The sequence below is a fragment of the Bubalus bubalis genome, chromosome 2 (assembly GCF_019923935.1).
Source record: "Bubalus bubalis isolate 160015118507 breed Murrah chromosome 2, NDDB_SH_1, whole genome shotgun sequence".
Classification (NCBI taxonomy): Eukaryota; Metazoa; Chordata; class Mammalia; order Artiodactyla; family Bovidae; genus Bubalus; species Bubalus bubalis.
This window is the reverse complement of record NC_059158.1, coordinates 187236818-187251772: the sequence shown is the minus strand read 5'-3', so window position 1 is coordinate 187251772 and position 14955 is coordinate 187236818. Positions and strand designations below refer to the sequence as shown.

At 65.5% G+C, this 14955-nt stretch overlaps 1 protein-coding gene across 2 annotated transcripts in view; it reads left to right on the top strand.

Annotated features, from left to right (window-relative positions):
- PADI4 (peptidyl arginine deiminase 4) overlaps nt 1–14690 on the top strand; it is a 49725-nt gene extending 35035 nt beyond the window's left edge. Inside the window, exons 12-16 of one of the 2 annotated variants that reach the window (XM_006066570.4) lie at nt 10428–10569; nt 10825–10927; nt 11769–11839; nt 12503–12643; nt 14015–14690. In XM_006066570.4, coding sequence (XP_006066632.4) covers nt 10428–10569; nt 10825–10927; nt 11769–11839; nt 12503–12643; nt 14015–14248 — 691 coding nt within the window. In that variant the 3' untranslated portion in view covers nt 14249–14690. The remainder of the gene's footprint in view (nt 1–10427; nt 10570–10824; nt 10928–11768; nt 11840–12502; nt 12644–14014) is intronic. The other variant, XM_025278857.3, reaches the window with a different exon arrangement.
- Nucleotides 14691–14955: the final 265 nt, after the last annotated feature.

Genomic DNA, 14955 nt, shown 5'->3' with positions numbered 1-14955 from the left:
TCACGAAGGCCCCTGGAGCTCAGGGCAGGGGGAGCACGGAGGCCGGTTCACGAAGGCCCCTGGAGCTCAGGGCAGGGGGAGCACGTAGGCTTGTTCACGAAGGCCCCTGGAGCTCAAGGCAGGGGGAGCACAGAGGCCGGTTCACGAAGGCCCCTGCAGCTCAGGGCAGGGGGAGCACATAGGCCGGTTCACGAAGGCCCCTGGAGCTCAGGGTAGGGGACTCACGGAGGCCAGGTCACGAAGGCCCCTGGAGCTCAGGGCAGGGGGAGCACAGAGGCCGGGTCACGAAGGCCCCTGGAGCTCAGGGCAGGGGGAGCACATAGGCCGGTTCACGAAGGCCCCTAGAGCTCAGGGTAGGGGACTCACAGAGGCCAGGTCACGAAATCCCCTGGAGCTCAGGGCAGGGGGAGCACGGAGGCCGGTTCACGAAGGCCCTTGGAGCTCAGGGCAGGGGACTCACAGAGGCCGGGTCACGAAGGCCCCTGGATGTCTGGGCAGGGGGAGCACGGAGGCCGGGTCACGAAGGCCCCTGGAACTCAGGGCAGGGGGAGCACGTAGGCCGGGTCACGAAGGCCCCTGGAGCTCAGGGCAAGGGGATCACGGAGGCCGGGTCACGAAGGCCCCTGGAGCTCAGGGCAGGGGGAGCACGGAGGCCGGGTCACGAAGGCCCCTGGAGCTCAGGGCAGGGCGAGCACGGACGCCGGGTCAAGAGGCCCTTGGAGCTCAGGGCAGGGGGAGCACGGAGGCCGTGTCACGAAGGCCCCTGGAGCTCAGGGTAGGGGGAGCACATAGACCAGTTCACGAAGGCCCCTGGAGCTCAGGGTAGGGGACTCACGGAGGCCGGGTCACGAAGGCCCCTGGAGGTCAGGGCAGGGGAGCACAGAGGCCGGGTCACGAAGGCCCCTGGAGGTCAGGGCAGGGGGATCACGGAGGCCGGGTCACGAAGGCCCCTGGAGTTCAGGGCAGGGGACTCACGGAGGCCGGGTCACGAAGGCCCCTGGAGCTCAGGGCAGGGGGAGCACAGAGGCCGGGTCACGAAGGCCCCTGGAGGTCACGGCAGGGGGATCACGGAGGCCGGTTCACGAAGGCCCCTGGAGCTCAGGGCAGGGGACTCACGGAGGCCGGGTCACGAAGGCCCCTGGAGCTCAGGGCAGGGGGAGCACATAGGCCGGGTCACGAAGGCCCCTGGAGCTTAGGGCAGGGGGAGCACGGAGGCCGGGTCACGAAGGCCCCTGGAGCTCAGGGCAGGGGGGGCACATAGGCCGGTTCACGAAGGCCCCTGGAGCTCAGGGTAGGGGAATCACGGAGGCCGGGTCACGAAGGCCCCTGGAGCTCAGGGCAGGGGGAGCACGGAGGCCGGGTCACGAAGGCCCCTGGATCTCAGGGCAGGGGGAGCACAGAGGCCGGGTCACGAAGGCCCCTGGAGGTCAAGGCAGGGGGATCACGGAGGCCGGGTCACGAAGGCCCCTGGAGCTCAGGGCAGGGGGAGCACATAGGCCGGTTCACGAAGGCCCCTGGAGCTCAGGGCAGGGGACTCACGGAGGCCGGGTCATGAAGGCCCCTAGAGCTCAGGGCAGGGGGAGCACGGAGGCCGGGTCACGAAGGCCCCTGGAGCTCAGGGCAGGGGGAGCACAGAGGCCGGGTCACGAAGGCCCCTGGAGGTCAGGGCAGGGAGATCACGGAGGCCGGGTCACGAAGGCCCCTGGAGTTCAGGGCAGGGGACTCACGGAGGCCGGGTCACGAAGGCCCCTGGATCTCAGGGCAGGGGGAGCACAGAGGCCGGGTCAAGAAGGCCCCTGGAGGGCAGGGCAGGAGGATCACGGAGGCCGGTTCACGAAGGCCCCTGGAGCTCAGGGCAGGGGTAGCACGGAGGCCGCGTCACAAAGGCCCCTGGAGCTCAGGGCAGGGGGAGCACGGAGGCCGGGTCACGAAGGCCCCTGGAGCTCAGGGCAGGGGGAGCACGGAGGCCGGGTCACGAAGGCCCCTGGAGCTCAGGGCAGGGGTAGCACGGAGGCCGCGTCACAAAGGCCCCTGGAGCTCAGGGCAGGGGGAGCACGGAGGCCGGGTCACGAAGGCCCCAGGAGCTCAGGGCAGGGGTAGCACGGAGGCCGGTTCACGAAGGCCCTTGGAGCTCAGGGCAGGGGACTCACAGAGGCCGGGTCACGAAGGCCCCTGGAGGTCTGGGCAGGGGGAGCACGGAGGCCGGGTCACGAAGGCCCCTGGAACTCAGGGCAGGGGGAGCACGTAGGCCGGGTCACGAAGGCCCCTGGAGCTCAGGGCAGGGGACTCACGGAGGCCGGGTCACGAAGGCCCCTGGAGTTCAGGGCAGGGGACTCACGGAGTCCGGGTCACGAAGGCCCCTGGAGCTCAGGGCAGGGGGAGCACAGAGGCCGGGTCACGAAGGCCCCTGGAGGTCAGGGCAGGGGGATCACGGAGGCCGGTTCACGAAGGCCCCTGGAGCTCAGGGCAGGGGACTCACGGAGGCCGGGTCACGAAGGCCCCTGGAGCTCAGGGCAGGGGGAGCACGGAGGCCGGGTCACGAAGGCCCCTGGAGCTCAGGGCAGGGGGAGCACGGAGGCCGGGTCACGAAGGCCCCTGGAGCGGTCACGAGGCCTGGGGGGAGCACGGAGGCCGGGTCACGAGGCCCCTGGAGGTCAGGGCAGGGGGAGCAGGTAGGCCGGTTCACGAAGGCCCCTGGAGCTCAGGGCAGGGGGAGCACGGAGGCCGGGTCACGAAGGCCCCTGGAGCTCAGGGCAGGGGGAGCACGGAGGCCGGGTCACGAAGGCCCCTGGAGCTCAGGGCCGGGGGAGCACGGAGGCCGGGTCACGAGGCCCTGGAGGTCAGGGCATGGGGAGCAGGTAGGCCGGTTCACGAAGGCCCCTGGAGCTCAGGGCAGGGGGAGCACGGAGGCCGGGTCACGAAGGCCCCTGGAGGTCAGGGCAGGGGTAGTACGGAGGCCGGGTGACGAGGCCCCTGGAGGTCAGGGCAGGGGGAGCACGGAGGCCGGGTCACGAAGGCCCCAGGAGCTCAGGGCAGGGGGAGCACGGAGGCCGGGTCACGAAGGCCCCTGGAGGTCAGGGCAGGGGTAGTACGGAGGCCGGGTCACGAAGGCCCCTGGAGGTCAGGGCAGGGTGAGCACAGAGGCCGGGTCACGAAGGCCCCTGGAGCTCAGGGTAGGGGACTCACGGAGGCCGGGTCACGAAGGCCCCTGGAGCTCAGGGCAGGGGGAGCATGGAGGCCGGGTCACGAAGGCCCCTGGAGCTCAGGGCAGGGGGAGCACGGAGGCCGGGTCACGAAGGCCCCTGGAGCTCAGGGCAGGGGGAGCACGGAGGCCGGGTCACGAAGGCCCCTGGAGCTCAGGGCAGGAGGAGCAGGGAGGCCTGTTCTCGAAGGCCCCTGGAGCTCTGGGCAGGGGGAGCACGGAGGCCGGGTCACGAAGGCCCCTGGAGCTCAGGGCAGGAGGAGCAGGGAGGCCTGTTCTCGAAGGCCCCTGGAGGTCAGGGCAGGGGGAGCACGGAGGCCGGGTCACGAAGGCCCCTGGAGCTCAGGGCAGGGGTAGCACGGAGGCCGCGTCACAAAGGCCACTGGAGCTCAGGGCAGGGGGAGCACGGAGGCCGGTTCACGAAGGCCCTTGGAGCTCAGGGCAGGGGACTCACAGAGACCGGGTCACGAAGGCCCCTGGATGTCTGGGCAGGGGGAGCACGGAGGCCGGGTCACGAAGGCCCCTGGAGCTCAGGGCAGGGGGAGCACGGAGGCCGGGTCACGAAGGCCCCTGGAGCTCAGGGCAGGGCGAGCACGGACGCCGGGTCACGAGGCCCTTGGAGCTCAGGGCAGGGGGAGCACGGAGGCCGTGTCACGAAGGCCCCTGGAGTTCAGGGCAGGGGGAGCACATAGACCAGTTCACGAAGGCCCCTGGAGCTCAGGGTAGGGGACTCACGGAGGCCGGGTCACGAAGGCCCCTGGAGGTCAGGGCAGGGGGAGCACGGAGGCCGGGTCACGAAGGCCCCTGGAGGTTAGGGCAGCGGGAGCACGGAGGCCGGGTCACGAGGCCCCTGGAAGTCAGGGCAGGGGGAGCACGTAGGCCGGGTCACGAAGGCCCCTGGAGCTCAGGGCAGGGGGAGCACGGAGGCCGGTTCACGAAGGCCCCTGGAGCTCAGGGCAGGGGGAGCACGTAGGCTTGTTCACGAAGGCCCCTGGAGCTCAAGGCAGGGGGAGCACAGAGGCCGGTTCACGAAGGCCCCTGCAGCTCAGGGCAGGGGGAGCACATAGGCCGGTTCACGAAGGCCCCTGGAGCTCAGGGTAGGGGACTCACGGAGGCCAGGTCACGAAGGCCCCTGGAGCTCAGGGCAGGGGGAGCACAGAGGCCGGGTCACGAAGGCCCCTGGAGCTCAGGGCAGGGGGAGCACATAGGCCGGTTCACGAAGGCCCCTAGAGCTCAGGGTAGGGGACTCACAGAGGCCAGGTCACGAAGGCCCCTGGAGCTCAGGGCAGGGGGAGCACGGAGGCCGGTTCACGAAGGCCCTTGGAGCTCAGGGCAGGGGACTCACAGAGGCCGGGTCACGAAGGCCCCTGGAGGTCTGGGCAGGGGGAGCACGGAGGCCGGGTCACGAAGGCCCCTGGAACTCAGGGCAGGGGGAGCACGTAGGCCGGGTCACGAAGGCCCCTGGAGCTCAGGGCAGGGGACTCACGGAGGCCGGGTCACGAAGGCCCCTGGAGTTCAGGGCAGGGGACTCACGGAGGCCGGGTCACGAAGGCCCCTGGAGCTCAGGGCAGGGGGAGCACAGAGGCCGGGTCACGAAGGCCCCTGGAGGTCAGGGCAGGGGGATCACGGAGGCCGGTTCACGAAGGCCCCTGGAGCTCAGGGCAGGGGACTCACGGAGGCCGGGTAACGAAGGCCCCTGGAGCTCAGGGCAGGGGGAGCACGGAGGCCGGGTCACGAAGGCCCCTGGAGCTCAGGGCAGGGGGAGCACGGAGGCCGGGTCACGAAGGCCCCTGGAGCTCAGGGCCGGGGGAGCACGGAGGCCGGGTCACGAGGCCCCTGGAGGTCAGGGCAGGGGGAGCAGGTAGGCCGGTTCACGAAGGCCCCTGGAGCTCAGGGCAGGGGGAGCACGGAGGCCGGGTCACGAAGGCCCCTGGAGCTCAGGGCAGGGGGAGCACGGAGGCCGGGTCACGAAGGCCCCTGGAGCTCAGGGCCGGGGGAGCACGGAGGCCGGGTCACGAGGCCCCTGGAGGTCAGGGCAGGGGGAGCAGGTAGGCCGGTTCACGAAGGCCCCTGGAGCTCAGGGCAGGGGGAGCACGGAGGCCGGGTCACGAAGGCCCCTGGAGGTCAGGGCAGGGGTAGTACGGAGGCCGGGTGACGAGGCCCCTGGAGGTCAGGGCAGGGGGAGCACGGAGGCCGGGTCACGAAGGCCCCAGGAGCTCAGGGCAGGGGGAGCACGGAGGCCGGGTCACGAAGGCCCCTGGAGGTCAGGGCAGGGGTAGTACGGAGGCCGGGTCACGAAGGCCCCTGGAGGTCAGGGCAGGGTGAGCACAGAGGCCGGGTCACGAAGGCCCCTGGAGCTCAGGGTAGGGGACTCACGGAGGCCGGGTCACGAAGGCCCCTGGAGCTCAGGGCAGGGGGAGCATGGAGGCCGGGTCACGAAGGCCCCTGGAGCTCAGGGCAGGGGGAGCACATAGGCCGGGTCACGAAGGCCCCTGGAGCTCAGGGCAGGGGGAGCACGGAGGCCGGGTCACGAAGGCCCCTGGAGCTCAGGGCAGGAGGAGCAGGGAGGCCTGTTCTCGAAGGCCCCTGGAGCTCTGGGCAGGGGGAGCACGGAGGCCGGGTCACGAAGGCCCCTGGAGCTCAGGGCAGGAGGAGCAGGGAGGCCTGTTCTCGAAGGCCCCTGGAGGTCAGGGCAGGGGGAGCACGGAGGCCGGGTCACGAAGGCCCCTGGAGCTCAGGGCAGGGGTAGCACGGAGGCCGCGTCACAAAGGCCACTGGAGCTCAGGGCAGGGGGAGCACGGAGGCCGGTTCACGAAGGCCCTTGGAGCTCAGGGCAGGGGACTCACAGAGACCGGGTCACGAAGGCCCCTGGATGTCTGGGCAGGGGGAGCACGGAGGCCGGGTCACGAAGGCCCCTGGAGCTCAGGGCAGGGGGAGCACGGAGGCCGGGTCACGAAGGCCCCTGGAGCTCAGGGCAGGGCGAGCACGGACGCCGGGTCACGAGGCCCTTGGAGCTCAGGGCAGGGGGAGCACGGAGGCCGTGTCACGAAGGCCCCTGGAGTTCAGGGCAGGGGGAGCACATAGACCAGTTCACGAAGGCCCCTGGAGCTCAGGGTAGGGGACTCACGGAGGCCGGGTCACGAAGGCCCCTGGAGGTCAGGGCAGGGGGAGCACGGAGGCCGGGTCACGAAGGCCCCTGGAGGTTAGGGCAGCGGGAGCACGGAGGCCGGGTCACGAGGCCCCTGGAAGTCAGGGCAGGGGGAGCACGTAGGCCGGGTCACGAAGGCCCCTGGAGCTCAGGGCAGGGGGAGCACGGAGGCCGGTTCACGAAGGCCCCTGGAGCTCAGGGCAGGGGGAGCACGTAGGCTTGTTCACGAAGGCCCCTGGAGCTCAAGGCAGGGGGAGCACAGAGGCCGGTTCACGAAGGCCCCTGCAGCTCAGGGCAGGGGGAGCACATAGGCCGGTTCACGAAGGCCCCTGGAGCTCAGGGTAGGGGACTCACGGAGGCCAGGTCACGAAGGCCCCTGGAGCTCAGGGCAGGGGGAGCACAGAGGCCGGGTCACGAAGGCCCCTGGAGCTCAGGGCAGGGGGAGCACATAGGCCGGTTCACGAAGGCCCCTAGAGCTCAGGGTAGGGGACTCACAGAGGCCAGGTCACGAAGGCCCCTGGAGCTCAGGGCAGGGGGAGCACGGAGGCCGGTTCACGAAGGCCCTTGGAGCTCAGGGCAGGGGACTCACAGAGGCCGGGTCACGAAGGCCCCTGGATGTCTGGGCAGGGGGAGCACGGAGGCCGGGTCACGAAGGCCCCTGGAACTCAGGGCAGGGGGAGCACGTAGGCCGGGTCACGAAGGCCCCTGGAGCTCAGGGCAAGGGGATCACGGAGGCCGGGTCACGAAGGCCCCTGGAGCTCAGGGCAGGGGGAGCACGGAGGCCGGGTCACGAAGGCCCCTGGAGCTCAGGGCAGGGCGAGCACGGACGCCGGGTCAAGAGGCCCTTGGAGCTCAGGGCAGGGGGAGCACGGAGGCCGTGTCACGAAGGCCCCTGGAGCTCAGGGTAGGGGGAGCACATAGACCAGTTCACGAAGGCCCCTGGAGCTCAGGGTAGGGGACTCACGGAGGCCGGGTCACGAAGGCCCCTGGAGGTCAGGGCAGGGGAGCACAGAGGCCGGGTCACGAAGGCCCCTGGAGGTCAGGGCAGGGGGATCACGGAGGCCGGGTCACGAAGGCCCCTGGAGTTCAGGGCAGGGGACTCACGGAGGCCGGGTCACGAAGGCCCCTGGAGCTCAGGGCAGGGGGAGCACAGAGGCCGGGTCACGAAGGCCCCTGGAGGTCACGGCAGGGGGATCACGGAGGCCGGTTCACGAAGGCCCCTGGAGCTCAGGGCAGGGGACTCACGGAGGCCGGGTCACGAAGGCCCCTGGAGCTCAGGGCAGGGGGAGCACATAGGCCGGGTCACGAAGGCCCCTGGAGCTTAGGGCAGGGGGAGCACGGAGGCCGGGTCACGAAGGCCCCTGGAGCTCAGGGCAGGGGGGGCACATAGGCCGGTTCACGAAGGCCCCTGGAGCTCAGGGTAGGGGAATCACGGAGGCCGGGTCACGAAGGCCCCTGGAGCTCAGGGCAGGGGGAGCACGGAGGCCGGGTCACGAAGGCCCCTGGATCTCAGGGCAGGGGGAGCACAGAGGCCGGGTCACGAAGGCCCCTGGAGGTCAAGGCAGGGGGATCACGGAGGCCGGGTCACGAAGGCCCCTGGAGCTCAGGGCAGGGGGAGCACATAGGCCGGTTCACGAAGGCCCCTGGAGCTCAGGGCAGGGGACTCACGGAGGCCGGGTCATGAAGGCCCCTAGAGCTCAGGGCAGGGGGAGCACGGAGGCCGGGTCACGAAGGCCCCTGGAGCTCAGGGCAGGGGGAGCACAGAGGCCGGGTCACGAAGGCCCCTGGAGGTCAGGGCAGGGAGATCACGGAGGCCGGGTCACGAAGGCCCCTGGAGTTCAGGGCAGGGGACTCACGGAGGCCGGGTCACGAAGGCCCCTGGAGCTCAGGGCAGGGGGAGCACAGAGGCCGGGTCAAGAAGGCCCCTGGAGGGCAGGGCAGGAGGATCACGGAGGCCGGTTCACGAAGGCCCCTGGAGCTCAGGGCACGGGACTCACGGAGGCCGGGTCACGAAGGCCCCTGGAGCTCAGGGCAGGGGGAGCACGGAGGCCGGGTCACGAAGGCCCCTGGAGCTCAGGGCAGGGGGAGCACGGAGGCCGGGTCACGAAGGCCCCTGGAGCTCAGGGCAGGGGTAGCACGGAGGCCGCGTCACAAAGGCCCCTGGAGCTCAGGGCAGGGGGAGCACGGAGGCCGGGTCACGAAGGCCCCAGGAGCTCAGGGCAGGGGTAGCACGGAGGCCGGTTCACGAAGGCCCTTGGAGCTCAGGGCAGGGGACTCACAGAGGCCGGGTCACGAAGGCCCCTGGAGGTCTGGGCAGGGGGAGCACGGAGGCCGGGTCACGAAGGCCCCTGGAACTCAGGGCAGGGGGAGCACGTAGGCCGGGTCACGAAGGCCCCTGGAGCTCAGGGCAGGGGACTCACGGAGGCCGGGTCACGAAGGCCCCTGGAGTTCAGGGCAGGGGACTCACGGAGTCCGGGTCACGAAGGCCCCTGGAGCTCAGGGCAGGGGGAGCACAGAGGCCGGGTCACGAAGGCCCCTGGAGGTCAGGGCAGGGGGATCACGGAGGCCGGTTCACGAAGGCCCCTGGAGCTCAGGGCAGGGGACTCACGGAGGCCGGGTCACGAAGGCCCCTGGAGCTCAGGGCAGGGGGAGCACGGAGGCCGGGTCACGAAGGCCCCTGGAGCTCAGGGCAGGGGGAGCACGGAGACTACATCACGAAGGCCCCTGGAAGTCAGGGCAGGGGGAGCACGGAGGCCGGATCACGAAGGCCCCTGGAGCTCAGGGCAGGAGGAGCACGGAGGCCAGTCACGAAGGCCCCTGGAAGTCAGGGCAGGGGGTTCACGTAGGCCGGTTCACGAGGCCCCTGGAGCTCAGGGCAGTGGGATCACGGAGGCCAGGTCACGAAGGCCCCTGAGCTCAGGACAGGGTGATCACAGAGGCCGGGTCACAAAGGCCCCTGGAGGTCAGGGCAGGGGGATTACAGAGGCCGGGTCACAAAGGCCCCTGGAGGTCAGGGCAGGAGGAGCACGGAGGCCGGGTCACGAAGGAGGTCAGGGCAGGAGGAGCACAGAGGCCGGGACTGTGAAGGGGTGTGTGTGAGGGCGCACAGCTGACAAGGGGGCATGGACTCGGTGGGGCCAGCTCCACACCCCACGGCAACGCTGCTCACGACACCAGCGTCCAGGCAGAGTCAACAGGCAGCGCTTGCAGAAGCTAAGGACTGGCCCTACGTCCTTCACTGACTCCATGCCTCGGTTGTCCCCAGTAAAACTGGGGTGACATTTTCTAAACTCCTCAGATGGTAGGAGATATGATAATAACAAAAGGCATCCCAGGGTCTGAACCCCTTCTCTGAAGAATCCTGACCGCTTCACCAAGTCCCAGGCCCTCAGAGACTTCCTTGGTAACTCCCACCCTTGTGGACTCCCCCACCCCCGTCTCCCCATGAAAGGGAAAGTGTTAGTTACTCGGTCACTTGTGTCCAACTCTTTGTGAGTCCATGGACTGTAACCCACCAGGCTTCTCTGTCCATGGGATTCTCCAGGCAAGAATACTGGAGTGGATTGCCATTTCCTTCTCCAGGGGATCTTCCCAACCCAGGGATTGAACCCGGTCTCCTGAACTGCGAGCAGATCCTTCACCAGCTGAGCCACCAGGGAAGCCCATCTCCCATTGCTGCTGTTGCTGTTCAGTTGCTCAGTCACGTCCAACTCTTTGTTACCCCATGAACCGCAGCACACCGGACTTCCCTGTCCTTCATCTCTCGGAGCTTGCTCAAACTCATGTCCACCGAGTCGATGATACCATCCAACCATCTCATCCTCTGTCGTGCCCTTCTCCTCCCGCCCTCATCTTGCCCAGCATCAGGGTCTTTTTCCAGTGAGTCGGCTCTTGGCATCAGATGGCCAAAGTACTGGAGCTTCAGCTTCAGAGTCAGTCCTTCCAATGAATATTCAGGGTTGATTTCCTCTAGGATTGACTGGGTTGACCTTGCTGTCCAAGGGACTCTCAAGAGTCTTCTCCAGCACCACAGCCCAAAAGCATACCTGTCTCCTCATAACACCCCTATGTTGGCAGCAAGGAGAGCCAGGAGATGCACCAGACCCTGCAGGACTTCCTGGGTGCCCAGCAGGTGCAGGCCCCGGTGAGACTCTACTCTGACTGGCTGTCTGTGGGCCACGTGGACGAGTTCCTGAGCTTCGTTCCGGTGCAAAAGAAGGTGTGGTCTGGGGGGGCTGCCTGAAGGAAGCCATAGGCCTCCTTCCCAGGTTCCCAGACTCAGCTCTGCCTCTGCCGGGGAGGGTGGGGGACACTGACCTTATCTTCCCAAATCTTCCTCCCTCACCCAGAAGGGGGCATGGAAGAAGCAGCCAGCCTAGGTCCAAGCCCCCACTCCCCATACCCTTGGCAGAGCCTTCCTCCCGGGAGCCCCAGGGACCAAACTAACCTCTGACCGCAGGCTTTCTGCCCCCAGGGCTTCCGGCTTCTCCTGGCCAGCCCCAGGGCCTGCTACCGACTGCTCCAGGAGCAGCTGAAGGAGGGCCATGGGGAGGCCCTGCTGTTCCAAGGGGTCAAGAGTAAGTTGGCTGCGCCTGGTCTTTCCCCTGGGAAGCTTCCTCTGCCTGCACATGGTCTCCCATCCCCAGATGGAATCACTCAGGCCACTGGCATCTTCCGCCCAGCCACCGGGCACCAGGCACTGTGCCGGGTGCTGGGGGTGCTGCGTGAACAGGGAAGAGGAGGTCCCTGCCCTCGGGACTCACAGTCTGGGGAGAGTGAGTTCAGGAAGCAGCAACACAGGGGCTTTGAGGGGTGTCTGGGAGGAGCCCCAGGAAGGTTTCCTGGAGGAGGCAAAGATCAGGCCTGAGTATGAGAGGTGAGCAGGAGTTGGCCAGATAAACGGGGCAGTGGCATGGGACTAAAGATAGTCCAGATAATCCAGGCAGAAGGAACAGCCAAGGCTCAGAGGTAGGAGAAAGCAAGATGTGTTTGAGGATCTGAAAAAAAGTTTAATCCGGATGGAGCAGAGAATGAAATATTTTTTTCAATGATGTCCACAGACTGAGGCTGGAGTCAGAGGTTGAAGTCACTACAACTGAGAGTTTTCACCTAGTATCTGTACAAGTCATGGAGCATCAGGCAGTGGTCAGGCCTCTGTTTGCCCCTCAGGAAACAGGATCCCTCTGGAGACGAGAGAATTTACAGGACTGAAAGTAACGCTCTTAATAAGAACTTACCCTGTGTAAACTACTTTATTAAAGTCATTTACCTCCCAGATACTCATAACAAACCTGTGTGTTCTGAATCATCGCTGCCCCCATTTTATAGATGGGAAAACTGAGTCCCTACTGGACCTTCGGGGAAGAGCAAAGTGGCTCTCTGAATTCACCTGCTTCTTTTTCTTTTTCTCCACGACAGAAAAAAAACAGCAGAAAATAAAGGACATTCTGTCAGACGAGAAACTGAGAGAACACAATTCCTATGTGGAGGTACTAGCCTGGCCATTCTGGGCACGTCACACCCCCAGCAACCTGACACTCGCCCCCACCCCCATGCCCAGCTCTCTTCCCCGAGGTTAGAAGCCCAGGACAGAGCCTTCCGGGTGATCAGTGCCGGGATCTGGGTCAGTGTGTGTGTGTGTGTGTCTGTGTGTGTGAGTGTGTGTGTGTGTCTGTGTCTCTGTGTGTGTGTGTGTATGTGAGTGTGTGTGTGTGTCTGTGTCTCTGTGTGTGTGTGTCTGTGTATGTGAGTGTGTGTGTGTGTCTGTGTCTCTGTGTGTGTGTGTCTGTGTATGTGAGTGTGTGTGTGTGTCTGTGTGTGTGTGTGTGTGTGTGTGTGTGTGTGTGTGAGAGAGAGAGAGAGAGAGAGAGAAAAGAGTTGGCAGAGTCAGAGAAAGACAGGGCAGACTCAGAAACAGGCACGGAGACGTGCAAGAGGCCAAGCTCTGGAGCGGCGGGAATTGCAGGACACTGAAGCAGAGCCCGGGGCAGGGGCTGAGCAAAGGCAAGCAGGAGGGGGGCCAGGAGGTGCCCCGCTGCCTTCCTGGCCCTGTCTCAGGTCCTCCGGTTAAACCGACCCGCCTGTACCCCCACCCCCGACCCCCGAGTCCCCGCCCTACCCCACCCACCGCCGCCCCTCCTCCCGCCCCCCAGAAATGCATCGACTGGAACCGGGCGGTGCTGAAGAGGGAGCTGGGCCTGACCGAGCGGGACATCGTGGACATCCCGCAGCTCTTCAAGCTCATCAAAGACTCGCGAGGGACCCCCAAGGCCGAAGCCTTTTTCCCAAACATGGTGAGAATGCGGACCTCCGAGCCTGCCCAGCTTTGCCCGCAGTCTTAAGTCTAAGAGGCCGCGTGGGCTGTGGATCCAGCAGGCTTGGCTGTCTCCTCACCCCTTGGGGTTTGCGTGGCCCTCTCCGGCTTACAGTGCCTTTAAGAGGCAACCGCCTGGGGGTGAATGACTGTTGTCACCCCGCTTTACAGACGATGCGCAGGGGAGTCAGGTCTCTGGCAAGAGCTGGGGTTCAGAGCTTGGGGTGTGGCTCCCTTGTGTCAGGCCGGGTGGTCTGCAAACTGGGTTCTCCGGGACCCTGGGGTTCCAAGACAGGGCCTCCCTCGCATGGTTTAGACTCGTCTCTATTTTACTCTTTGAGATATTGCAGAAAATTTTGCTTAGAAAAAAGATTCCTTGGCTCAAACAAGACAGGAGGAAGCACCATCCTGTTAACCCCCACCGCTGAATAGTTCCTTGGCCCCAAGCATTTCATTTCTTTCTGCAGTTTAGCCCAGGGGGAAAGAAAGCGGATGACTGAGGCTGGGGGTGCAGCGTCTCAGAGGCTCAGGGCTGACTCGGTTCCTCCTCCCTGTGAGGCCTCACAGGGCGCCGTGCCAGGAGCTGGGGGCGAGGGCCTGGGCGTGGAGCGGGCAGAGCAGTCGAGAGTGCCAGGCAGCTGGCACGGGCCGAGTCTGAGGGCCGAGATGTCCCTTCAGTGACTCAGCCCTGGAGACTGACCCCGAGCTCACTGAGCGCTGCCCAGGCTGCGTGCCTGTCCTCATCCAGCTGTCACACCTGGAAATGTGTTTGGTTGGCTCTTTCTGCTGATGCGGCGCAGAGGCAAGTGACTTGCCCGAGGCCGCACAGCCGTATAACGGTCCTGGGATTCGAATCCACGGCCGCCTCCCAGTGCGACACCTCATGTGAACGACTGTGGAGGAAGCACCGTTGTTTACATCACGCCTGTGCGTGGAAACTGCCATAAAGTGTGTAGCCGCTTATTCACCGGATCGTAGTCTCGGCAGATCTGCATCAAGTGCCTCCTGTGTGCCAGGCACTGAGCTGGGGGCTGTGGGAGCCCAGAGGATGAGCAGTTGCGAGTCTGGAGAGTCACGGGCCGCGTCACAGAGGCAGCGGCAGCGGAGCCGGGCCTTGAGGAATTGAGTTTGCCGGAGGGTGGCAGTGAGGAGGGGGGAAGGGTTGAGAAATGGACCCAGAGTCCGAAGGCTTGGGTACAGGACCTAGCCTCACTCCCTCGCCTTCAGTAGCTCACATCGCCTTCCCGGGCCTCCGTTTGCTGGCCTGTGAAGTGGGCTGTTATGGGGGACACTCAGGTGGTGCCGCAAGCCGCACGCGGCTGCCCCTGACCCGGGCGCCCCCTCCCCGCAGGTGAACATGCTGGTGCTGGGCCGGCACCTGGGCATCCCCAAGCCCTTCGGGCCCGTCATCAACGGCCGCTGCTGCCTGGAGGAGGAGGTGCGGTCCCTGCTGGAGCCGCTGGGCCTCCACTGCACCTTCCTCGACGACTACTACGCCTACCACGTCCGGCAAGGGAACGTGCACTGCGGCACCAACGTGCGCCGCCAGCCCTTCCCCTTCAAGTGGTGGCACGTGGAGCCCTGAGCCGGCGCCGCCTCGGGACGCTCCTGGCCTGGCTCCGGCTTAGTTACGTGAATAATTTCGGTGCTTTGTCTCTGTTACAGCAATTTACTTCTCATGTTTAGCTGTTCTATACTCATGAAGGGCTTTAAAGCAATGTTCTTGTATTTTCAACAATAAGCTTGATTTTTACAAGACTATGTTAGAAGGTTGATCCCACGGTGATGGTCTGACCTCCTGTGACCCACCAAAGCATTAAAGATGGGAGCAGCATCTTTCCAGCAGCTTTGATTTCCCAGATCTAAGGATGGTCAATTCTTACTCAACCAGCCCATCAACTGATACCTCCTCTCTCCTAAAGGAGATACTTGTTTCTGCCAGATTTAATTACCGAAAAAACACCCCAACACACATCTGGACCAAATATTCGATAACATCATGTATCAAAATAAATTTATTAAAAGTATTCAAAGACCGCTTCAAAGTTTACTGCCATGAGGACCGTTTTTGGCACTCTTGATGGACACAGTCACTCATTCCAGGACACACACCAACCAAGAGTTCAAACACAGACCACCTCAGCTTTAGAGTGGCGTGAGGCAAAGTACTGCAGATCTGTAGTCGTGAAGCGAAGTCGCTCACTCGTGTCTGCTCTTTTCGACCCCATGGACTGTAGCCCACCAGGCTCCTCTGTCCATGGGATTTCCCGGGCAAGAATACTGGAGTGGGTT